Source organism: Hevea brasiliensis, chromosome 3, assembly GCF_030052815.1.
Source record: "Hevea brasiliensis isolate MT/VB/25A 57/8 chromosome 3, ASM3005281v1, whole genome shotgun sequence".
Taxonomy (NCBI): domain Eukaryota; kingdom Viridiplantae; phylum Streptophyta; class Magnoliopsida; order Malpighiales; family Euphorbiaceae; genus Hevea; species Hevea brasiliensis.
Window position 1 is genome coordinate 6495120 of NC_079495.1, and position 25575 is coordinate 6520694.

At 36.2% G+C, this 25575-nt stretch overlaps 3 protein-coding genes across 8 annotated transcripts in view; 1 reads left to right on the forward strand and 2 right to left on the reverse strand.

Moving 5' to 3' along the window:
- Nucleotides 1-20264, reverse strand: part of LOC110655113 (rRNA biogenesis protein RRP5) — a 44715-nt gene extending 24451 nt beyond the window's left edge. Inside the window, exons 1-17 of the mRNA XM_021811296.2 lie at nt 19961-20264; nt 19463-19674; nt 15555-15695; nt 15265-15435; nt 13739-13838; nt 13027-13145; nt 12816-12938; nt 12608-12679; nt 12172-12264; nt 11462-11575; nt 11257-11379; nt 10726-10911; nt 10518-10592; nt 10198-10334; nt 8999-9133; nt 8460-8602; nt 8312-8377 (exon numbers count right to left, since the gene is read on the reverse strand). Of these exons, the coding sequence (XP_021666988.2) occupies nt 8312-8377; nt 8460-8602; nt 8999-9133; nt 10198-10334; nt 10518-10592; nt 10726-10911; nt 11257-11379; nt 11462-11575; nt 12172-12264; nt 12608-12679; nt 12816-12938; nt 13027-13145; nt 13739-13838; nt 15265-15435; nt 15555-15695; nt 19463-19674; nt 19961-20135 (2185 nt within the window). The 5' untranslated portion in view covers nt 20136-20264. The remainder of the gene's footprint in view (nt 1-8311; nt 8378-8459; nt 8603-8998; nt 9134-10197; nt 10335-10517; nt 10593-10725; nt 10912-11256; nt 11380-11461; nt 11576-12171; nt 12265-12607; nt 12680-12815; nt 12939-13026; nt 13146-13738; nt 13839-15264; nt 15436-15554; nt 15696-19462; nt 19675-19960) is intronic.
- A 250-nt stretch (nt 20265-20514) lies between these two features.
- On the forward strand, nt 20515-23635 carry LOC110655116 (serine/arginine-rich SC35-like splicing factor SCL33). Of its 6 annotated transcripts, none has more exons than XM_021811302.2 (6): nt 20515-20671; nt 21473-21643; nt 21936-22013; nt 22596-22760; nt 23063-23185; nt 23306-23635. In XM_021811302.2, the coding sequence occupies exons 2-6, from the start codon at nt 21495-21497 to the stop codon at nt 23412-23414; spliced, it is 624 nt and encodes a 207-aa protein (XP_021666994.2). In that variant the 5' UTR covers nt 20515-20671; nt 21473-21494; the 3' UTR covers nt 23415-23635. The 6 variants fall into 6 exon arrangements, with proteins under 6 accessions (XP_021666994.2, XP_021666995.2, XP_021666990.2 ...); XM_021811303.2 differs by having other exon boundaries at nt 23312-23635; XM_021811298.2 differs by having other exon boundaries at nt 20516-20671; nt 23291-23635.
- A 588-nt stretch (nt 23636-24223) lies between these two features.
- Nucleotides 24224-25534, reverse strand: LOC110655115 (F-box/kelch-repeat protein At1g15670). Its single transcript, XM_021811297.2, has one exon. It carries the CDS (start codon nt 25398-25400, stop codon nt 24381-24383), a length of 1020 nt encoding a protein of 339 aa, XP_021666989.2. The 5' UTR covers nt 25401-25534; the 3' UTR covers nt 24224-24380.
- Between the last annotated feature and the right edge of the window lie 41 nt (nt 25535-25575).

A 25575-nucleotide genomic window follows, 5' to 3' on the forward strand; every position in this document is an offset into this window, starting at 1 on the left:
GGGGAGCAAGTGTTTCTCAAGTCTATTCTGATAAAACAGATTATTTGTGACTTATTAATGGCCTTGTATAGATGAATAACTAGTTAAAACACCATAAAGAAGGTAAGGTTCTAGCAGGCAACTGTTGAGGTCCCTATGCCTTGAAAGTGGGAATTGGTATGAAGGTTGAAGAGTGTCCAACTATGTGCAAGTCAAGTTTTTTGTTATGCTTCTAAGTATCCCAATGAGTTTTTAAAAAGTTTTGTTTTGCTTGAAGACAAGCAAAAGTTTGAGTTTAGGGGCATTTGATTAAGTCAAATTATATAGATATTTAAAGCTAACATTCATTGCATTTTGTTGGCATTTAGTCTCATTTCGTGTTTATTTTTATGTGCTTTCATTATTATTTTAAAAAACATGTTAATCCAACTCAATTCATTGATTTTTATATTTTATCAGATGTTTTTATGTGGTTCTAAAATCAAAGACAAGTTTGAAAGAGATTTGAAGGTCAAAACATGAACAATACAGGGGCAGAAGCATTACACAGGTCATGTAACCTGCCCCGTGTAACTTCCTGGACCCCTTACAACTTTCTGGACTGAAGAAAACTTGGAAAACAAAGTGGCAGAAAATTACACGTGGCGTGTATCACTACACGGCCCGTGTAAGGTCCCCTGACAGTAATTCTAATGTGACTTTTCTTGCTTCCAACCTGATCCGAATGGACTCCTAATGCTTCTAGGACTCTGAAATTAGGGTTTTTATAACTCAACTCAACTCAACTAAACTAAACTTTTATCTCAAAAATTTAGGGATTTTACAACTCAACTCAACTAAACTAAACTAAACTTTTATCTCAAAAATTTGGGGTCGGCTATATGGATTCTCTTTACACCAGATATGGACTCTGAAATTAAGGTTTTTACACCACATATAAATATAACAAGTCAAGAATTGAAAGAGGGAGAAAAAGAATTTACATTCAAGGATACACATCAACTTCAAGAGAGGCAAGGGAGAAACAAGATCTGCAAGATTACTAGAAGGGATTTTCAGCTGAAGTTCCAAAAGTCCAAGGTTGCAACTCTCCTTCTGGGTTCTTTCACTCTATTTTCTTTTCATATCTTCTCTTTATCTTTTTATAAACTTAATTGTGAAACTCACCATGCGTTAGTAGTTTCTTTGTTCCAGGGTTAGGGATGTAGCACTCTCAATTTAATTATGGATCTGATTTGATTTTATTTAATATATTGGGAGGTTTTGTTCTTTGATTCAATCTCTTGTGTTCTTAATGCATGCTGTTATAGGAAGTCAATCCTATAATTATGTAAATAATATTCTTTCTTAATTAGTTAGCATAATTAGTGGGATATCACCCCAATTAGAATACTTTATTATAGGATTCAGAATACTTAATTAGAGGATCCTTTGTCTATAAATACCTTGTATCTTATTCAATAAAACACATAGAAAATATTCACTACATGGTATCAGAGCTTTGTTAAAAAAGAATTCTTTTTTGTTTCTATCAGAAGCGTCACTGTGGAGTTAGGTCACCATCTCAAGGTGACATTTAAGTCTCACCGCCCACCCAAGAAGGAAGGTCCCTTGCCGGCAACCTCACCCAGAAAATCCGATCACTAGAAGATCGGCGAATGAGGCTCACGTGCCGGTACAAGCTCCTGTCGCCGTCCCACTTGCCCGCGGGTGGACGCGCGTTTGACGTCCTCTGCCGCTCCGATTGCTCTCGCTAGCATCGCCTTGGGTGTATACTGCATCCCTGTTAGTTGTTTTGCCATAGGGTGCCTTTGTGGAGGTGATTTGTCTTGGTCCACCTACTGTTGGGTCTGTTTATGGCTTCTGTTACACTGAACTGCTTTAAAATTGTGTCTTGAGGTGTGTTTTCTCTGTGTTTATTGGTTTGGGAAAGAAGATTTCTGTGATTGGCTGTTGTGAAATTTTTTTAATGGTAGAAAGTAAAAGTGAATAGCTGATGTGATTCTTGTGATGACGAAAATCATGAACACAAACTTAATGGTTCTAATTATCTAGATTGGAGTAAGACGGTTCAGGTTTATTTGCAGAGTATCGACAAGGATGATCATCTCACCCATGATCCACCTACTGATGATACAAAGCAAACTTGTATGAGGGAGAATGCTCGTTTGTTCCTGCAAATTCGCAATTCCATTAACAGTGAGGTAATTAGCTTAATTAATCACTGTGAGTTTGTTAAAGAATTGATGGATTGTTTAGAATTTTTATATTCGGGTAAAGGAAATATCTCTCGTATTTATGAGATATGTAAAGCATTTTATCGTGCAGAGAAACAAGATAGGTCTCTCACAACCTATTTTATGGATTTTAAAAGGATCTATGAAGAACTTAATGTCTTAATGCCGTTTAATCATGATGTGAAAGTTCAACAAGCTCAACGAGAATAAATGGCTATCATGAGTTTTTTGGCAAGTCTTCCCCCAGAGTTTGAAACTGCTAAATCTTAAATTCTTTCTGGTTCTGAAATTTCATCTCTGCATGATACTTTCTCAAGAGTACTTTGCACTGAAGCGCCCCAATTCTCCCAATCTGTTAATAGTGCTCTTGTTAGTCGTACTAACAGTGGCAGGTAAAGTCATAAAGGAAGCAGTAAATGAGGGTATAGTGGCAATAGGGGTAACCAGCCTAATGGGGAGGTTGCCCCTAATCGTGACTCTGGAGGAATTGAATGTTACTATTGCCATGAGCCAGGTCATACAAAAAGGTATTGTCCAAAACTTCAAAATAAGAACCCACGATCTCGGATGGCCACTATGGTAGTTGATGACTCTTCAGTAGCTCCTTCTGAGAAAGCAGTTTTAGTATCCGCTGAAGGATATGCACAGTTCTCACAGTATCAGGCCTCTCTAAAGTCCTCTAGTTCCCCAGTCACTGCAATAGCTGAGTCAGGTAAATCTACTATATGCCTTGTCTCCTCCAAATGGGTCATTGATTCTGATGCTACAGACCACATGACAGGTAATTCTAACCTTCTATCTACATTTCAACCTCATCATCCTTCATCCTCTGTTATTTTGGCCGATGGGTCCAAGTCTTGTGTCATTGGTTTTGGCATTGCAAATCTCACACCATCCATTTCTGTATCATATGTTTTGTGTCTACCCAAATTCGCCTTTAATTTACTCTCTTGTCAGTAAACTTACTCGAGTCTTAAATTATAGTCTCATTTTTTCTTGATCATTGTTTGTTTCAGGATCTTACAACGAAGCAGATTATTAGTAGAGGATATGAGATGTCCTTGACAAATAGGTGCCAAGATCTCTTGTGTGTTCCAATATTTTAAAAGTCCATTATCGGTTAGAACATTCATCTTTATCTGTCTTGAAGAAGTTATATCCACAATTTCAGTCTTTGTCAGTTTGAGATTGTGAGCCCTGTCAGTTTGCTAAACTTCATCGTTTGTCTAAAGTGTCTCGAGTTAATAAACGGGCTTCTTCCCCTTTTGAGTTAGTTCATTCTGATGTATAGGGTCTATGTCCTGTTATTTTAAACTCTAGATTTTAGTATTTTGTTACATTTATTGATGATTATTCTCGTGTTACTTGGTTATTTTTAATAAAGAATCGTTCAGAATTGTTTTCTATTTTTTGTGCTTTTTGTGCTAAGATTCAAAATCAATTTAATACGTCTGTGCATATATTGAGAAGCGATAATGCTAAGGAATATCTTTCTGACAATTTTCAAACCTATATGTCACAAAAAGGCATTCTTCATCAGACATCTTGTGTTGATACTCCATCCCAGAATGGGGTTGCTGAAAGGAAAAATAAACATCTCCTTGGGGTAACACGGGCACTGCTTTTTCAAATGAAGGCTCCTAAACAATTTTAGGCTGATATAATTTCTACAGCTTGTTTCCTGATTAATCGTATGCCATCATCTGTCCTTAACTGTGACATTCCTTATACCATTTTGTTTCCTTCTAAATCTTTGTTTCCCATTGAACCTCGTATCTTTGGTAGTACTTATTTTGTGCCAGATGTTCGTCCACAGGTTACTAAACTGGATCCCATGTCTCTTAGGTGCCTCTTCCTTGGATATTCTTGACTTCAAAAAGGGTACAAATGTTTTTCTCCAACCCTTAATCGTTATATTGTGTCTGCTGATGTTACCTTTTTTGAATCTACTCCATTCTTTCCTCCCTCACCTATTTATGAGAGTTCGAGGGAGGAAGATGATCTCTTAGTCTATTCTGTCCATCCAGTCACAAGTCCTCACCCAGGTCCTCAGAATTCTCTTGCACCAGCACCGGCTCAACCCCCTCGCCCACCTGTTGTTCATGTTTATTCTAGGAGATTGGAGACTCTTGACTCAGATCCTCCACTAGATTCTTTGTCAGAAGATCCAGTTCCATCCACTACTCCTCAGTTTAACTTAGATCTTCCCATTATTCTTCGCAAAGGTAAACGTCAATGTACTTATCCTATCTCTTCCTTTGTATGTTATGATCACTTGTCTCCATCATCTCATTGTTTTATCAGCTCTCTAGATACTATTTCTATTCCTAAAACTGTTGCTGAGGCATTGTCCCATCCTGGTTGGCGTGTTGCAATAGAAGAGGAAATAGTGACTTTAGATACTAATGGTACTTGAGAATTGGTACATCTGCCCCCGGATAAGAAAGCTATTGGATGTAAATGGGTTTTTATAGTCAAAGTGAATCCCGATGGTACTGTGGCTCGTCTCAAGGCTCGCCTTGTTGCTAAAGGATATACTCAGACTTATGGCACTGATTACTCTAACACTTTCTCTCCTATTGCTAAACTAGCTTCTGTTTGCTTGTTTGTTTCTTTGGCAGCTAGATATGATTGGCCTTTACATCAGTTAGATATAAAAAATGCTTTCGTTCATGGTGATCTCCAGGAGGAAGTTTATATGGAGCAATCACCAGGTTTTGTTGCTCAAGGGGAGTTAGGCAAAGTTTGCAAGCTTTAAAAATCCCTTTATCGCTTGAAACAGAGTCCTCGAGCTAGGTTTGACAGATTCAGTGAGGTAGTTCAGCAGTTTGGTATGAAAAAGAGCAAGTCCGATCATTCGGTGTTTTTTAGACACTTTAAAGCTGGACTAATCTGACTTATAATATATGTTGATGATATTGTTATTACTGGAAATGACTTTGCAGGCATTTCATCACTTAAGTCATTCCTTCAGACTCAGTTTCAAACAAAAGATTTAGGTTTGTTGAAATATTTATTAGGCATTGAAGTTTCAAGGTGTAAGAAATGCATCTTCTTATCTCAGAGGAAGTATGTCCTTGATTTATTAGCAGAAACAGGAAAAATAGATGCCAAACCATACAGTGCACCAATGACTCCAAATCTTCAGCTCACAGCAGGAGATGGTGAACTATCTGAGGACCCTGAGATGTATAAGAGATTGGTTGGCAAGCTTAATTATCTCATTGTGACTCGTCCGGATATTGCATATTCAGTTAGTGTTGTAAGTCAATTTATGTCTTCTCCTACTGTTAACCATTGGGAAGCTTTGGGGCAAATTTTATGTTACTTGAAGGGTGCTCCAGGTCGTGGTCTCTTATATAGCAATCATGGGCACTTAAATATTGAGTGTTTTTCAGATGCAGATTGGGCAGGTTCAAAGATTGATAGGAGATCCATTACAGGATATTGTATCTTTGTTGGAGGAAACTTAGTATCTTGGTGAAGTAAGAAACAGACTATAGTTTCTCGTTCGAGTGCTGAATCAGAATATCGAACTATGGCCCAAGCTATGTGTGAAGTAATGTGAACACGTCAATTATTGGAAGAAGTGGGTTTTGAAACCTCATCTCCTACCAAACTATAGTGTGACAATCAATCTGCTCTCCATATCGCCTCAAATTCAGTGTTTCATGAGTGTGTTAAACATATTGAAATTGATTGTCACTTCCCTCAAGAAAAAATTCAACAGAAGATCATCTCAACAAACAGGGCATGTCAAAACCGGGGAGCATTTAGGAGATATCTTCACAAAGGCTTTGAATAGGGCTCGGGTTGACTACATTTGTAACAAGTTGGGCATGATTAATATCTATGCTCCAACTTCAGGGGGAGTGTTATAGGAAGTCAATCCTATAATTATGTAAATAATATTCTTTCTTAATTAGTTAGCTAATTAGTTAGCATAATTAGTGGGATATCACCCTAATTAGAATACTTAATTATAGGATTCAGAATACTTAATTATAGGATCCTTTGTATATAAATACCTTGTATCTCATTCAACAAAACACACAGAAAATATTCACTAAACATGCTATGTGTTGGCACCTACCTAGCTATGATCTAAGATACTGATTGAAGAACTGAAAGGTGAAGATTAGTATTAAAAAATCAAGATTTTGAACCTAGGAAATCTGATCTAGAAATAGGATGATAACCTTTGTGGAGTTCCAAAATTAATCATAGATCTCAAAGGGTTTTAATTAGGACTAATCACCAATGAAAGTAGGGTTTGGCTCTAATTGAAATACACCTTAGAAACCTTGAGAGAGGATCTAGGATACTTTAGGATTAATTTCCATCAAAGTAATAATCTCCCATTTGTTAAATGGATTAGATTGATTCCATAATTGATTGAAGTGTGAACCCCTAACTCTGGGTTGTTTTCATCCATTGGTATTTTAGATAATTGTTTTAGACTTTATTTCTTTTAGTTTAAATTTAATTATTATTTCTCTATAACTTGATCGTCTAGATAATTAAAATCACTATAGTTTGGTACTCAACACGGTCCTTGTGGGAACGATACTCTACTCATCACTTTATTACTTTTTAGCGATCCGTGCACTTGCTATGGTTATAAAACCAGCAAACACAAAGCATGGGTAAGACTGCATACATCAACCCTTTTCAAAGCACACAAGTGTGGGATGCTTCATGCACTTAGTCACCTTTTCCGTTGAGCATGAACAAACTGTGGAGGCAAGAACCCTCCAACACAGAACTAACAAGAACATGTGAACAAGCCAAAAAAAGGTAATGCTCTAAAAGGGACAATACTCAAGGGAACCACCTAAAAGGGCCTAAAGCATATGCCCACATAGAAGCCAAAAAAATATCACTATATCCAACAAACAACTTAAAAGACAAGCTCTGATTTGAATCAGCCACAAAATTATCCTTAGTTGTTTATTTGAGTTTCTACCCCTTCCTAACTTTTAAATTGACTCCAGCCAGAGCTACAAGCCAAAAGCTGCAAACTGTCTTGCATTAGTATGCAAGAAAGAAAGCACATAAATTTTTGCAGTCCTTACATATGCATTCCTCAACTATAGCTTTAAGCCTTTAGCACAAGAATGTGCTTCAAATCAAGGATACAAGTAGGATTATAATAGAGCCACGCTAGGTTAATCATCAGAACATGTAAGTTTGGTTTGTTTAAATCTAATTCAACCTCAAACAAAACTCCACCATAATAAAAACCTCAGCAAATTGTTCAAGTTTTATATGTAAATTTTCAAACAAGTTTGAGCTTTTTCACATGCTTAAATAAATAAAAATAAGTGTATTTTATACATAATCTTATATAGCAATAAGATTTTTATCTCAATAATATTTATCAATTGCCATTTATAAATTCAAAATTCATAAACTACTAAAATATTTATATTTTGAGTTATTTAAAAGCTCAAATCTGGTTTGAGTTCAATTTCTCAAGTTAGTGAATGATCTCCAGATCCAGTAAGCATTTTCATGGGTCAAATTCAAGCCAAGCTTAAGCAATTTGGATCATTTCACAGCACACTACAGAATGCCTCAACTACATCCTTAAAGAGTCATCTTCCATCCGCTTATGCCTCTTCACAATATACACACAAATATCCCTTGGCAAGCCATGGGGAAGATGAAAGTGCTGTCTTTATCTTCCAGAAACACCACTAAGCTAATATCCTCACCATATTTAATAGGAAGCTTTATTTTCTTACAGGCAGGGAATCCACCCACCTCCCACTATGTCAAACATACCCCAATAAAAGAACTTGAGAAGACAAGAAGAAAAAATAAATAAATAAATAAAGCCAAGAAAATATTTTTTTTCGATAATACTATTATGAGGGATGGTTTGATTGAGGTGAACTTGTCCACCTCAGTCATGGTCTGTGCTGGAAATTAAGACAGATCAATATTTCTTTGGACCATCTCTTTTAATTCTTGTTTCTTATGGAGAAAAAGAAAAGTTGCCTTTAAAGTGGAACCAATCTTTCTCAATTCAAATGGAACATGCAAAACGGTGGGAAAATAATAAAACTCCAGGACAAGCATTCAAAAAGTACCTAGGACCAGAAGCTGATCAAACTCATATCCAGGCTTCAAGACTGACTTCAACAAAGAAGCTTGGTCTGCAAAATGGAAAACCATAATTACACCTAATAAGAAGCAGCAAAGCTAATGATAAAATTTACAAAAGGAAAATATCAATACCATGGTGATCAGCCAAATGTTCGGTCGATATTGTACCCTTCATGTAACCTTTGGCATTAATATATACTACTACACCAAAAGGGGCTACTTTCTCAACAACTCCTGCAACAACACTACCCAACTTCACAGCTTCTTCAGATACCCTGTCATTTTGAATTCCTAAGTCAATATAATAATTTAATAAGAAAAACTAATCATAAATTCATTTCTTGCAGGCTATAGATAAATGCATCAATGCAAAAAATTTGAGTAAAACCTTGGATACCACCACATATGAGGTAGATCAACAATAACATCAATCCCAGAACATAGATTTAACTACCAGCTTAGAACTACCCCAGAGCCCATGTTTAAAAGTCAACCAGGTAATTACCTATGAGGTTTATGTAGTATTGCATGTAGACTCAGGCATCCAGAACAGATAGAGAGGCAGATATGATGAGCAACAATATGAGGGTATCATAATGAAAATGTCAATTTTACGTTTACTTTAAGAATCTATACAGAAAAGAGAAAAATAAATGTGTGAACAAGCAAACCTTGTAGGCTTCATTATGAAACTAAGGTTGATCCTGTGTGAAGCAGGAATAGAACTCAATACTCTGCATTTGACAACTTGTCCAGCATGATACACAGAACCTGCATCATCTCCTGGTTCTAGTCCAAGCTCTGATCTGGTTTAGAATAAGAATAATCAATCACCAACTTCTGATGATCACACAAAATATAGCAAATCTAACTTAATGATAAAATAGACCAACAAGGCTTCACTAAATTGAAAGGAAAGGCATTGAAGGCAAAAGAAGATATTCGTAAAAATTAAACAAACAAGTAAATACTATTGAACACTAGTACAGAACATAAATTAGCATTTTCCTCCTATTCACCAACCATGACAAAATGTTAAGCATTGGCAACTTTTCAAACTAGCATCATCTAACCCTGATCCTAAAGTCGAGCAAATGTAAACTATCAGTTAACATTAATGGATCCACCTGAAGCAGTTATGCTTGCATCACATCAGAAATAAAAAGAAAGTGAAAAAAAATGTTTGCTTAAGCTATAGTAACAATTTGAAGGCTATAGCTAAAAAGAATAAAGATTTACAGATAAACAAGGACTTTCAAAATAAAAACAAGAGCCACGGAATTATCAAAATCAAATTCAGTCTTGTAATTCTCTAGTCTTCTTTTCCTTTTTACAAAGAAGGGGAGGAAAATTCTACGTTCTCAAAATACATTCACCTATCATGCAATTTTTCCACATACTGCCTTTATGTTAAGCCTCATTTCACCTAAACTATCATTTTAGCATGTTTCTCAGTGGCACAGCATTCCAACCATAAAGCATATTCCTAGATTTGTACCATAAAATATAGCTATTTCAGTTATATATTAGCCATACTTGCTGCTATTCCATCTTGTACTTGATCCTAGTTTCCACCTCTACCTAATGCAACCATTAGAACCTTCAGATTCCTACTCAAGCTAATTAATCCATCTATACTCCACATAAAACAACCTCAAAAAATTATTAACATGCATTTTCAAAAACCATGCCCATGAAAAAATTCAAACACAGACATGGATATATGACTAGTCTGCACAAATTCTAATGAACAAATGACAAAAAGAGAAGATGAATTGCAAACAGTGAATTAACATAATAATGGCTTTCTTCTTGCAGAATTAAAATTGAAGAGGTAATTAGAATGTGAACTGGATGTTTTGAGACTTGCCTGGGAGCAAATCCCTGGACTCCATTATAAAAATGGACAAAGCAGCCATGCTTTTCAATCTTTGTTATCCAGCCATGTGTTATTAGCCCATCTGTTACATCAACGTATGAGCTAAGAATTGCAAGTTTTGATTTGACCTGTCAAATCAGCAATTAATAATCTTCACATTAGAAAATAATTAGAAGAATTGTCTAAAAACATTGCAAAAAATAATGAACCATTTATAATTCTGATTAAGTTCCTTGTGTAGTGTAGCACCACTCATTAATGAAAATTCTAAATCTAAACACTGGCATAGAGCAGTTCCAGAATAAACATACAAGAGTTTTCTTGTGAGTTACAGTAATTCTCTTGGACTTGCAACCAAGCACCCGGAACACCAGTTCAGCTCCAACCTGAATAGCAACAACACAGGTCAGCTTTAAAATCCTTGACATGAGTTAAAAGAACTATTCCATGATTAGCATCATTATTTCATTATCTATCACAAAAGTAAATCTCAAAAGGCAAATTTTTTCAGCAAGTGACCTTAAATTTTTTTCTAGGCTTTGCAATTTCAAATTCAGACATATGGCGAAGAGGACAGAGTGCCTTCACCCCACCAGGAAATTGCACAATGGCACCAAAGCTGTCCACGGCTAAGATTTTGGCCCGCACTATCATCCCAGGCTTAACATCTGAGTGGGTGAATACAGTGCCTTCAAAAGCACTTGCCTGCATGATAAAAAACAGAAAAAAACAAAATGAAAACATAGTAACAAATAATCTTAGATTATTAAAGGCTTAGAGCACTGAACAGATAGCTAGCAATAATGGGCATTGCTAAAAGATGCAGCACCCGTTTAAAATAGAAAAACCTAAAAGATGCAAAAAGAAATGAGCATTGTACATGTGAGCAGGTAATTTCAACAAATTCTTCCAACCACTCGACAGAGAAGATCAGTTTTACTCAGACTATAAGCACATCAATTTAATCAACAGCAATATAGTCCAGGGCAATATTGCAAAGCAATATAATTTTCACATTATAGTTTATAAATGCACTTCATGTAGGAGAACCTTCAAAATCCCGGTAGCAAGACCTTCCAAATGCTTATATCCAAGAATTCGAACACGAATTTTACTTCCTTCCTTAAACTTTTTCTCAAGCTTGCCAACTTCATTTTCAGCCACATCAGATATCTGTAGTTGACACAAACCCTAATTAGCCACAATCAAGATATCAGTGATTTAAAAAAAAAAATGTAAGAGAGAGAGAACATACACTAACATAAGCTGGTGTTGACACTGGAGTGGATGGGATTTCAAGCAGAAGACCCAAGCCTTTATCTACCCTGACTACTTTTGCACTGTCATAAATATCTCCAACTTTAACATGCTGCATTTCAAGTCAAACATCAGTCCACGAGGGAAAGAGAACCTAGATGAAAACTAATAAGCAAAGCCTGAGACAACTTGTCAAATGCATGAGCATTACAATATACTGGGGGAGACAACTTAGCAAAAACAGTAGCATATTTCTCAACCAAAGCTCCAGTACCAATAAGAATAACCTTAAGTCCTGAAATACTAGGTATAACCAAAGAATCTCATATGCCCAGTTCTCAGGAAGTAATAGTCAACTTTCCTAAATGTATGGGAAGACTTGAACTTTGTCCTGTGCAACAAACTAAAGGATCACAAGTCACAACTCAACCCTACAAACAATATTTAAGAGAAAGCAAACACATCCAAGCCCAGAATTGATCCATGCCAAAGCTCTATTGCATTTGAGTTGTTGTGGCTCAAGTTAATTCCCATTTATAAACAAACCAGCATACACTTAGCTCCATAAAAGTGTAAAGAGTCCCACTTTAGAGGTGCACCATGCAACAATAATGCAAAGAAAAATTTGCTGATTGCAAAAGCTCAATTGTGAAGGCTAAAATATCAATACAGAAGCATAAAATTTTCATAAATTTTTAGTGTACTTACCATCAGAGGAGTATTATTATGAACAAGATGTTGATTCAGGGTCAAGCCAACTGCTCTAGTTGAGGGATCAATAAATAATATCCTAGCATTGACCTAAACCAAAATAATATAGGTGTATCTTAGTTAAATCAAACAGAATAAAACTACTAATATTGCAGCTTGAACATTGCCGGCCATATACCAGCTAAAATTAAAGATTTAAAACAATGTCTAGAATAAATAATAAAAGCGCAGTAAAGAATAAAGCATAATACCACAATAAGCAGACAATGCTTGCAGGAAAGAAAATACTACAGAAAAAGAGAAATAAATTGACATATAGTTGCAATATGTAACCATTTATTTCTGGCTATATTCAATGAAAGCAAAACATCGAGTAAAATATTGATACTGTGAGATTCAACAGTATCAAACATTTCAAAATCAGTTAAAGGACCTTCTTATTATTGTTGTAATCATCTTTCCAGTTTGAAGTAGGAAAAGCATTTTGCAAATGAAGCACATCAACCTGTAAAACAGAGACGGAGAAAAAAATGTATTTACAGAGACATAAAGGAACAATCAAAATCAAAGGCTATGAAGCCATGACTGCATCTAGATTCTATAACTGTTATGATTAGCTGACAAGATTACAGAAAACTTACAGTTCCAGTAAAATAGGTAAGGAATGATAACATAATCCCATTTTCTAGGGTTGACTGTACGCGGGCATTAACCATCATGCCGGGAATCAGAAGATCAATTGAAATTCCCTTAAGATCCTTCATCTGTATGGGAATTTAACAAAAAAACATTAGAACAGCAGGGTTATCACACAGGGAGAAAGAAAAAAAATAAGAAAAAAAATAAGCATACCACACATTTTGACACGGCATCTGGTTCAGAACTTAGATAAACAACTTTACGAGTTTTATCAATGCTTCTAACAATTCCTTGCAGCAGTTGCCCAGCTTTCATTTCAGCATGCCTGCTTTCTACAACCACAGGGGACAGTATAAGAATTAGATGAGTCAAAAAGCACGACAGCAGTATCTGTGTGTGTTTCATGCACAAGTGGAAAATACATGAGATAAGGCTCATGGCCTGCAATATTGGCATAAAATAAAATATTCCTTTTTTTTTCTTCAGGAAATAAAATATGCATAACACTAAAATGTACACAAAGAGCACCTATATGTATGTATAAAAAGAAGCTGGGCTACAAGACAAAAAGACAATCTGCAAATCCAAATACAGCTTCCCACTGGACCAAAAATTTCAGTTTAATAAGCCATCTATGTAAATAATTGGATAGTGATAGTTCCCATCCTTCATAAATTCACTCAGTTCTTTCCCTCTGCTAAACTCAAAAGATGGTCAAAGGGATCAACATCAGAACTTCTTTCCTCGCTTTCAAAATAAGAAACCTTGCAAGCACTATAAACTTATAATTTTTAACACCTTTAAAATAGTGTAGGAGGAGAGCAGAAGAGAAAACAAAAGCAAGTAACCTGTAAGTCAAACTACATAGAAAGGTATTAATAAAAATTTACACAAACAAGACCATAAAAGCCAGGCTGTTATTTACCAGCTTGGCTATTCTTTGGCAAAAACCCCATAAAAGAAGGCAATCCAAAATGAAGAATGTAGCCATGGTCTTCAATGCTCTTCACATAGGCAGTTAGGACCTGCAGTAATAAACAATGGTTAGACACAATTAGAAAAACTATGGAAAGCCTATAAATAAAAGAAGAAGAAGACACGTTATATCCTTGGTAGTTGTTATTTTTGTGCATAGACAACAAATCTATGCCCCACAGTTTCTAAATTAAATAGATGTTAGTTGCATTAGTACCATTTCTCTATGCAACAAAGTTGCCACAAAAGGTTCAAATAGGAGATAATTACCAAAAAATGTTTTTTTAAACATTTAAGTGGAGAAACAGAGGCTCCCAATTTTGTGAGATTTGGAAACGGTCAGATATACAGAACATTTCTCCACTCACAAATTCATTATGATATTTTAATTCAATGTTACATTAAAAAGATAAATAACTTGGTTCACTACACTCACCATATCAAAGTTTAAACATCAGCAACATGTTTTGCTAGATTTATGACCCAATTGGAAAAATTATCTCACAAGTCTCTCTTTACAGTTAAATTTATAATTGTCATTTTACTTGGCTAACATCAACAGTTAACTGGGGTACATATAAATGTGAGTTGTACAGCAGATATAAACATCACCAAGGTCCTATTGCCTGACTAGTTTTGATTGGTTGAACAAGATATTAATTCTTGATGGATCATGATGCCAAGAGAGACTGGTTTGGGATAATCAGATTCTCTCATATTGGAGAGGTTGTTGAACAAACAATACTAAGTGTTTTGTATATTTTTTTGGCAGGCTTCTAAAGATATAATTGTAATTGATATCACACCACATATGAGACTTACAGCAATCCTATGCATTTTCAGGTCCAAATACTACACTGAACATGCCAATACATTAATCATCATAAAATACAATAAACAGCAAGAAGATAACAAAATCTTTAAGTAAGATTGCTTGCGTGCATATAAATGCGGATGCTGCATACTTATAAGACATGCTGGATCCTGGAGGAGCTCTGTAAACTATCCAATTATTTTAAATTATGTTGATCATGCTAGTTATACAAGCAGTCAACAGTATCTACCTTAACAGCTTGACCTAGATACAGGTTGGCCTAGGCCCCATGATATTGCTATTTCTTTGACCAGGTTGGACTAGTTGCAATAGAGAAATTATTGCTCACAAATACAAGAATGAACCTTTCTATGTAACTCACTCAACATCAAACAACAAATATCAGGCAAGCACCTACTGTCGTTTGTTTTTATCAATACCATTCATAAACTCATAAACCACCAAAGAACTAGAACATCAATTGATATAAATATATAAAAGTTGATTAAAAAACCTTGTTCAATATGAATCCTAGTTCAGCCTTAAGTTGACATGCCCTCACACAGTAACTCAACTATAGAATTCATCATCCAACATGACATACAGAATTAAAAAAACCAGCCACCACACATCAAATATTCTTGTCATTTGAATTTTCATACCATCCCTTCCTGAATGGCATCTAATGAGAAGCCTTTGTGCAACAATGAAAGGTGCAAAGAAAGCCAGATTTTTCTTTTCCCATTATCTTTCTTATCATCATCCAATTGCAACACAGTGCATGAAACCAACTGCCCAACATGGAATATGCTTGGAAGGTTGCCTTCGATATCCTGAAAGGATGAAAATAACAAAAGACGATAAACAAATTATTGAACATACATACTAAAATTGTAATAATTACAAACTTAAAAAAAATATAGAAAGAATAGTGATTTCATATATTTAGTACCTCAGTTCCATCACCCAAAACAGGATCAAGTGCATCTATGGAACGTACTAAACCACGCAAGCCCCAAGGTAGACTAATCACAAGGTCCTTCTCATTTACTTCAGCAACAACACCCCAAAGCTTCATTCCAGGAGAAATATTCTGCACATGCATTAGGAGGAAGTTTAAACCAAACTTTTAGACAATTAATTATATCTATATTGTGATAGAACTATTCAAACGGTGAGAAAGTATCATAAACAAAAAGTTGGAGAAGCAAAAGACATAACAAATTCAATATAAATTACAGCTCTTATGATTATGATACATAAAACTGAAATAAATTGAAACAAAGTCCTAATCAATGTGATCCTGTTATGATAAGCCACCTTAAAAATAATAATAATAATAATAATAATAATAAAAAGGCACCCACAGAAATCAATGAGAATGTTCGTAGGCAAGAAATTGCCTGTTCAGATGATATAACAACAAATTACCTAACTGCCAGCTATGAAACATTATCTAAACCTATAAAGAACATTGAAAATATGACATTAGGTCCAATCATTTACGTATTCCTCATTGGCCCATAAAATTCATGTTTTTTTATTTTTTTTAATTATAAATAAGCAACCGAGTTTTTAAAAAATCAACAAATAAATATTGTGAACCAAAACAAAGGAAGTGACAGATTCACAAGCTTATGGAAACTTGTGATAATGTAATTGGCACCCATATATCATGGAAATAAACTCCATCCCAACTCAAGGACATTAAAAACAAAAACAAGTTCAAAAGTATGAACAAAATTCACAAGATGACTAGGGTGTGCAAACTATTGGTTTGGTTTTGAACTAAACTGAAAAAACTGAACAACTAAAGTTTCAAAGTATATAAACCAGACCAAACCAATTGGTTAGGTTTGGTTCAATTTTTCAATTTTGGGGTAATTTGGCAAAAATCTGCAATCCATGAAAATTGAAAAGAGATAGGCTGTAGGCTTGAAGACCAAATTCTTCTAAGCATAGTCCAAAAACCCAGTGCAAAGTACCAAATATTGAGATAGAACAAGAAAGAAAAATAAAACTGGTCGCATTATCATCTACCACTTACAGATCAAATCAACTCAACTCATCAATTATCATTCACGATAATGGTAACCAATCACATTAAGGATACATTGAAGAGCAATTAAAAGCAATAAATAACCAAATAATAAAATCCAGTTATCCTTTATTATTTTTTCAGACAGAAAAAATGAAAAATACAAAAAAATACTAATTATTTTTCAATTTTGCACCCCAAGGAATAAACAAGCCCCCTTTAGCAACCCAAAAAATTTTGAATTCAAACAGAAAAACTTTTGATACCTTTGACTTTTTGAGAGGAAGGGTCCAACTCATTGAGGTAGACAAGAACAGGGGAGATGAGACAAGAGGTGAGGTGAGGTGAGACAAGGAAGGCGACAGGGCCTGCAATAGGGAGCCATAGATGCACAATTGTAATGAAGCATGACAGGGGTTGCCCATGAGGAAGGCAAGCAATGTGAGAGGAGCAAAGCGATACGAGAGAGTTGTGAAGCCATGCTTATGAGCAGTGAACCTTTGAGATCAATGATTCAGAGTGATAGAGGAGAGTTGAGAACTGAGAGCGAGAGAAAATGGAAACTAGGAGTTTTAGTTCGGGGTTGTTTGTTTAACACATCAAAGTCTGTGGGAACATCATGATTCTTGAAACGACACATGCCAATGTATTAAACAGCAGAAACAGCAAACTATGTATTTGTTTAAGAAATATGATAAGACAATTACTCATATTAATAGCATAAACAATTAAAACTCTACCACCAATGTTCTTAACTTCAAACAGAAACAAAATTCCTTCAGGTCTGCAACTGATTAGCACAAATACTTCCATGTTCCATGGATCCCTTTCTGACAAGTCACAAGATTGGCAATTCAACTTAAATATGAACAAACACCAGTAAAATCATCAGCAAGCAGTCACTACCAATTGGCAGTGGCAAAAGAGGATATGTCAAACTCCGACGTGGTAGAGCTTTTTCATTTTATTTTTCACTATTTCTGCTGTATGTGTAAGCTTGCACAGGTGCTCAACGGGTACCAATTTTGCCTAATAGCAGCACCAAAATTCACGCAAACAAAATAAATGTATATGGGAAATCAAAGATAGAAACAAGCATTAATGACTCACCAAGCACAAGTATATGCATCCAAATGCAATACAATGTCCACATTGATCTAATTATCCAAAGCCTACTAATCATCCCATCAAGAGCCATTTAATGGGCTTTCTTTCCAAAAAAAGAGCATATGAAGTAATTCATCCAACCTCAAGGACTTTCTATCAATCACCAGATCATAGATAGGCAAATCTCCATAGCAAAAAGTTTTGCTCATTCCATATTTCCTTAATGACTGAAACTTAACAACCTCATCATGATGGCACCAAAAGAAGTATGTATGTTCAACAATACAAAAGATTACACTCACTCAAATGAATCTAATTACATCATAATCCTAATTTAGTTAAGGTCAGCCAAGCGTATTCTTTTCCTTCATTCTACTAAGCTTGGAGCCGCTTTTATAAATCTGATTTGGCTAAAGCTTTCTTCATCACTTTGCCCCAAGTCATCTTAAGTCTAACTTTCTTTTTCTTCAATCCTCTGACTTGAACATGCTCACCTTCCATCCTGATGCATCAACTAGCATATGCCAGGCATGTCCAAACCACCCTAATAACTGCTCTCTCAACTTACCAACATTCCATTTGAATGGAAGTTTAACCCAACAATTAGGAGGGTTTAGGAGGTAAGGTTTTCAAACTATAAATTTTTTTTGTAATGTCACTGCCTCTTTTACCCTTATTTTATAAACTACTTTTTTCATAAAGGAGGATATTTTTGTAACGTTGATATTAACCCTCCTTTACTTTAACTTATCACCAACAAGATAGAGATGGCTAACCCATCATTTAGCATACCGCTTCTTCAAACAAGAAAAGGTTAAATGTCTGACCTTACCTTTCTAAACCTTAGCTTATTCTACCCTCTATTTTGCCAAACAATAGTGTTAGCGGGTGCCATCCAACTCCCTACAAATTCACTCATTCTACTTTTAGCCCTTTCTTGTATCATACAAATCCATCATAGTATTCTCATGCTAACACTGATTTTATGGACATGTTTCCTCATTGCCCAATAGTTTTGCCATACGTCAGCCGATCAAATTGCAAATTATGGAAACTTGCTCACTCCAACTTAGATGGAATCTCGCAATCACAAGTTTCCAGTGCATGTGTCCATGTCAACCACCATGCTTTGATCATATGCTAGTCATCCTCCTGGCTACAATCATCCTTCTTGTATAATAGAACTTATCAAAAAATGCACCTTGAAAACCTTTGCACTGTTTCTAGATCAACCCTGCTACACTCATTTAGTTCTAATTAGATGAAACCTCAAAATCTAAGATGCTCCTCCATTGCTCTAACTTCTCATTATCATTAACCCCACATATCCCATTGAGTTTCACCACTATAAACTGCGTCATGAGCAAGCAGCACGAAAAGAAACGCTCCTTGCTCTAATTATCAATGTACATGGAAGTCAAACCTATGAATATATTGGCCAAAAGAAAGTAATTAAAAAAACCCTCAAATCGCACTATACATTTTGCAATTGAATTCCTACACCGCCTGTTTTGCAAGTAGGTCTACCCCTAACTTCAAGTTTGGCATACAAGAAGAATTACGCATTTAGTTGTTGTGATCAGAAAAGTGGACCATAAACCTCCTACTCCCATATGTGAGTTGACATTGACACTTGTACCATAACATAAACCCAAAAGAAGATGGATTTTCGTCAGCAAATTGGAGAGAGAGAGAGAGAGAGATTAGCTCCCTACCTTCAAGGTGATCTTATTCGCAAATCGAGGTAGATTGCCAGTTAAGCCATCACCAAAAAGCGAACCCAACTCATCAGGCTCAGAATGACTCTTGTTTTGCAATTTCTTCCCCTTCTTCCTTTTCATCAAAACCCTCTCCTCAGCCTCGAATTCTGCATCAACTTCTGCACGGATTTCCTCACGTTCTCTTTTACTCAGTGAGCTTCCTCCACCTGAAAACATTTAACAATCAGTAAAACAAAAACTGCTCTCTGAACAAAAAGTATGTTTTATCAGCTTCTTTAGTATCCACCCAATGCGTGTAACGTAAAAATTTGATTCAATTTAACTAAATTCCGTTTACATTACTTTACCAAGAAAGATATCTAATTTAAGGTCAATATCCCCCTTTTCCCCCTCAAGAAAAGCAAAAGTTAACTAAACTCATTTTCTTCTTTCCGTATTTGCTCAGTTTTCTCAGTAAACAATCAGAAAATTAGGACATTAAAGTCCAGCAACCTCTAGGAAAGTCAGGAACATCATCTTCCAGCTGCAAGGCTAAGGCTTCAGGTGGAACGACGTCGTTTGAGTCCTTCTTCTTAGATTTGAAAGACTTCTTCGACTCCTTATTAAATTTTGAGCCACCTTCCATCTTCCTATTCTGAGATTTCTTCTTTAAAGAAGGAGCAGCCATTTTCTGTTAGATTAAGAAACTCGAAACCCTAGCGAAGCTTGCCCCTGCGTTTTCAGGTTAATATCAACACAACAAGCTAGCTCTCCCCGCGTTTCTTTTCGCAGAGAGGGTTTTGAAGGGTTTAAGAAAAACGAAGAGAGGAGTTATATACCAGAGTTTCAGAGTTCAGACTCCATTGCCCTAGACATGCGATCCGGGTCGGGTTAGTTCTAAATGGGCTAACTGGATCCGATTTCGTTGCTCAAAATGGGCTGGGCCTCCGGCCTTGTTCAAAATAGTCCATGAACCCTGAGCTTGGACAGGTCAAAAAGTTGTATAACAATCAGGGAATCAAGACCGTCGCTCCTATCAGACTTTCAGATCGAACGGGTAGATTTCTAGTAAATATCATGAATCGCGACGCACGATAACAAACCCTCTGCAACACGAAGCTTCTCGAACTTTAACTGCCTTTATGATCACCATAAAGCAGAGAAGTAACAGAGCCCAAAGATTTGTCTTTCGCCTGCTCTTTCTGTCTATCACCGAAACCAAACGTAAGTTTCTGTATTTTGATATAAAATTGTTGTAAATTTATTGATTTGTTTATGGTGGTTTGTATTATCTATTGTTGATCAAGTTTGATTTGCTTAGCGTTCGTCTAGGGTTTGTTGATTCTCGATTTATTTGGATGCTTTATTTTTATTTCTATTGCATGTTAGGTTAGAAAATTGGGAAATCGAGGGAAATTTTGGAAATTTTGGTTAATTTTTGTAATTTCAAATTGTGTTTCTGGGCCTTTCATATGCGAGATAATGTTTGCATATTTATATTTTTGGGGCTACTCAAGATCCATGGTTAGAGATTAAAAGGATAAGCAATCTATTTTATGGCTAAAAGTGCCTGGTTGTGGAGCAGAATATTCTTCTTTTATTTTTCTTAGGTGGACAGATTGTTGAAATTCTTGATGGAATGATAATATGTGCATAGCCTATTTCATAAAGGTTCTGGTTTGCTTGCAGGGTTTAAAAGTTGTTTCATTATTATAAATTGCATCCTTTTAGCCTAAACAAATTAAACAACAATCTTTAAAGAGAACTTCTAATAGAATTTTGTTGCAACTTAGTAGTGGTTCATATCTGGTGTCAATTGTCCCTCTTTCTACCATTTTTTTTCTTTTAAATTGTCTATCACTTCTGGTAGTCCATATAAATGTTTCCATTCCATATAAATGATTGTATTCAAAAAGTATAGTCATGGATCACCAGAAACCTTTTTCTTTTTTTTTTTTTTTTAACGGTTGATGGATCTCAACTCTTTGGCTTTCAGTGGTTATCAATCATTTCATTTACTGGCAGTAGGTTTTGATATTGGATAATAATGAGAAGCAGAAGCTACAGTTATAGTCCTTCACCCCCTAGGGGTTATGGAAGGAGACGCCGTAGTCTGAGTCCTAGGGGTCGTTATGGAGGCCGTGCAAGGGACCTTCCTACTAGTCTTCTGGTTCGCAACCTTCGGCATGATTGCAGGTTTGATATCTTTGCTTTCATAGTGGCTGAATTTCTATTATCTTTCTTTTGAAATCCTTCCAGAATGTAAACCTGTAAAGTGTAAACCAAAATATTGGTGCACCCATATGTAATTTTGGGAAAAGTGTATTACGAGTTTCTATGTCAGGATGTTACATTTTATGTAAAGAAGGCATTATGAGGTTCTGTGCCAACATCTGCAGCAGCCAAGTCTGGCTTTGTTGTCTACTGGTATGTTATTTTTATCCTCTGCTGCTATTTCATTATATATATTTTTAATGCTTCTGTGCAGGCCAGAAGATCTACGTGGACCCTTTGGGCAATTTGGTCCTCTCAAGGATATATACTTGCCTCGGGATTACCATACTGGGTAAAGCATAAACTCTTTTACGCTTTAAGTAGTTTGCCTATTAGATATTGTCGATTTAGTGCACTTGTTAAGTTTTGTCAACTGGTCTTATGTCTCTCAAAACCATTTGATGATGGGGTTGTTTCTATTTATCTACAACTGGTTTGTGGGAATGTTTATGGGAATTTGGTTGTTTTTATTGAAAGTTTTGGAAGACACAAATGAAGTAATAAGAGAACTGTGATGAAGACAACAATGAAGTAATAAGAGTACTTGAAGACACCAATCGAGTAATAAGAGTACTGTTCAAGATGATCTTAATGAACATCGAGATTGAAGGGAAGTTGGATTTGAATACATTCTGGAGAAGTTCCAAGTGTTGAAGAATATCCAACTCAATTAAAATATTGGCTCCATCAAGGTTAGCGGCCATTATTATTTTTATTTTAATGGCATGAGGTGTTGACTAGTGTTGTTGTGATCGTCCTGTTACACTGGAGTTGCAATCTTTTTTGACGGTCAGCTCACATATAAGGCTTATTGATATGTGATTCTATTATTTATTTGTATCACTGTTGTGTCTCTTGATGTATGATGTTGCAGGGAGCCACGCGGCTTTGGATTTGTCCAATATGTAGATCCAGCTGATGCTGCAGACGCTAAGCATCATATGGATGGTGAAATTCTTCTTGGTCGGGAGCTGACTGTTGTCTTTGCTGAGGAAAATAGGAAGAAACCAGCAGAAATGAGGGATAGGGAACGTTTAAGGTAACACTGGTTTTTGGTTTTTATTGGCTGTTTGTAGAAATTGTTGCTCTTTAGAATGTTTGATATGATATGTGAAATTGGAACTGAATTACAACTATTTTTTTATGCATCCTGTTTGTTGCAGTAAATGCTTATAGATATTTTTCGAGGACCTCATATTTACTCTTGTTAGGGTTGGTCCTGCATGTCGGTATTGATGTTTACTATAGTGAATACAGGAAGTTTCCCTATGGACAATGACAACTTATTTCCAATCTTGAAATCTGGGATTAGCATCAATGACATGTATTATTTTTTACTAGGGATCAGGCATATGACCGCAGGCGGTCTCCACTCCGTTATTCACGATCACCACGTTACAGACGAAGCTATTCTCGTAGCCCAGTGTATTATTCCCCTTCTCCTAGGCGAAGGCATTATTCAAGGTATGCTGCCCAATTCATCTTTTTGAGTTCTAATTCTGAACGCTGCATAAAAAAATGTTTGTAAAATTCAGTCTACAAATGTTGGAACTTTTTTCATTGCAATAGGTCAATTTCTCCTAGGGACAGAAGGTACAGGGGGCAATCTTACTCAAGGTCAACTTATGCTCCAAGGAGCCATAGCAGGACTCCAAGTAGGAGCCCGAGCAGGAGCCTAGACTACTCAAGATAATGGATTATTATGAGTTAGTAAGCATCATAAAGAGAGATCCTCATCGGTAGGAGTTTGATGTAACCATTATGAGCTGGTAGCAGATTTTCTAGAGTAGGCTACTTGGTAGAAATAATGTTGACTGTAAACTTAATGATTAATTCAGTTTCTACACTGATCAATTAATGTTCTTGATTGTTATCTTGACATAGATTTAACCCTTCATCCCCATTGGCATACAAGTAATTAGATGATCTGTGTGAATGGTAGTGTACTAGTGTTGAAGTGGTTTTTGTATGTTGCATTCTTGGTTGTGTTTTTTGTTGGGAATGTAATGAACTTGGTTAATTAGTAGTAGTGTTAAACTTTGCTTTTTAATAAGTTTGTTGCATAATCATTTCAAAGTTAAACTTGGTTTTCTGCGATTTAGAAGCCTCTTGGAATTCGTAAATGTTTTTTCTCCCTTTTTCTTTTTTGTTGGATTCATTCGAGTTGAACTTGGGACGACAGGGACACCACAGCCTGGAGATGGTTTTAGACTTTTAGTACTACTAAGCTTTTCTTTTTTCTTTAAAAAAAAAAAAATACTACTGAGCGTTTGAAAATGCTTAATTTTGTTAAGTACAAATTTTTTTTTTTTTTTCATTCACTAAAATGAAGGGTGTGGAGGTACGTGTAAGAATTTTTCAAACAGGTGGATAGATATTATCTTTGGCTAAAGTCGTTGAGAATTTATGAGTCATGGATTGAAAGTGGACTGTCAAGTAGTTCAATGACAAAATGCAGTATGGAAAGGGATGAGTTTGACGTTGATGCTATGGCTGACATGATTGTCTATATTGCAATTTTATAAAATTTCATTACATTCAGGGCAGCTTATGAATCCAAGGAAGAATTACATTTGCATACCCGATGACACAAATATCTTCGACAGTGGAAACTTTCTATGGGACCGCGGACGCCCGCTTTCAATGCTAGCCTGGCTCTTCAGATCTCCACAAAGCACCCGGATTGCACAAGTCCCGAGAACCCCTCTTGCACGTCCAGCCTCTTCCATTTACCATTTTGTCCTTCCATCATATAAAACCCTTGTGGACCACCTTGATATTCTGATCCGGACACCATTGTCCATTCACTAGAATGGACCCCACATACCCCAGCTTTAACCACTCTCTCAGACCCACTCCATATCAGAAACTTCCCATCTTCATCCACTCCGATACAGGATTTTGGGCACCGATTCTCCTTCCATGCGTTTTCAACTTTCCTCCATTGAGTCACTCCGATTTCGAATAACTCAGCACTTCCCTCGAATTGTCCTTGAGTATCTGTTTTGTATCCGCTTACGACGCAGAATTGAGACCCGATTACCAAGCCTTCACACTCGTCTCGTTCCTGGCTCATCTTTGGTAATTCAGTCCACTGGTTCTGAGTCACGTCATATACCCACGCTGTATTCAACGCGTTCTTGTTCTCATCGTGGCCTCCAGCGATTATAACTTGGCCGTTTATCTCGCCTAAAGCAAAGAAAGAACGGGTATCCGGCATGTCCTTGGCTTGCTTCCATTTCCGAGTCGTGAAGTCGTACAAAAAAACATGACTTAGCGGTTCATAATTAACCGGATCCCACCCTCCCATGAGTACAAGCATCCCTTCCGAGCTCGTAATCTTGCAGAACAAAGGTAGACCATCTGGGTATTGAGGAACTGGTTCGATTCGCTCCCAAGTCCCATTAACTGGGTCGACTAAAGAAACTCCATATGTAGGTGTCATTGATTTACATTCACTGGAAGCAAATTGGACGGGAAGTGATTGGATGAAGCAAGCAGCTTTATGGGTGTGGCCAGATTGCTTTCGGTGGTTGTAAAAATCTTTGCTTAAAAGAAGGTTGCGCCAGCGCCAGCAAACTCGGGCAGCAACTGGGTGAGTGGAGTAATGCAGCCGAGTGAGGCACTCCAAAGCTATTTCTTCTGGAAGACCCGGTATCAACTCGGATAACTCGGACATGTTTGAAAAATCAAAAATAGAATTACGGCTATTGTTTGTGTAGAACAAAGGATATCCTACGCGGGATATTTATAGTAAAGGGCCTCTTAACCGAAAGTAGGATATGGACGTATGTTATGGCAATTTTGACTTTTTTTTTTAAATATGAGAAAATATAAATATTTTTTAGAAAAAC

What these genes read in the sequence shown, in the direction of transcription:
- LOC110655116 (XM_021811298.2), top strand. Translation starts at nt 21,495, where the DNA reads ATGAGAAGCAGAAGCTACAGTTATAGTCCTTCACCCCCTAGGGGTTAT. An exon ending in CCTCGGGATTACCATACTGG is followed by an intron (nt 22,014 to 22,595) that starts GTAAAGCATAAA and finishes ATGATGTTGCAG; the next exon opens with GGAGCCACGCGGCTTTGGAT. An exon ending in AGGGATAGGGAACGTTTAAG is followed by an intron (nt 22,761 to 23,062) that starts GTAACACTGGTT and finishes ATTTTTTACTAG; the next exon opens with GGATCAGGCATATGACCGCA.
- LOC110655115 (XM_021811297.2), bottom strand. Translation starts at nt 25,400, where the DNA reads ATGTCCGAGTTATCCGAGTTGATACCGGGTCTTCCAGAAGAAATAGCT.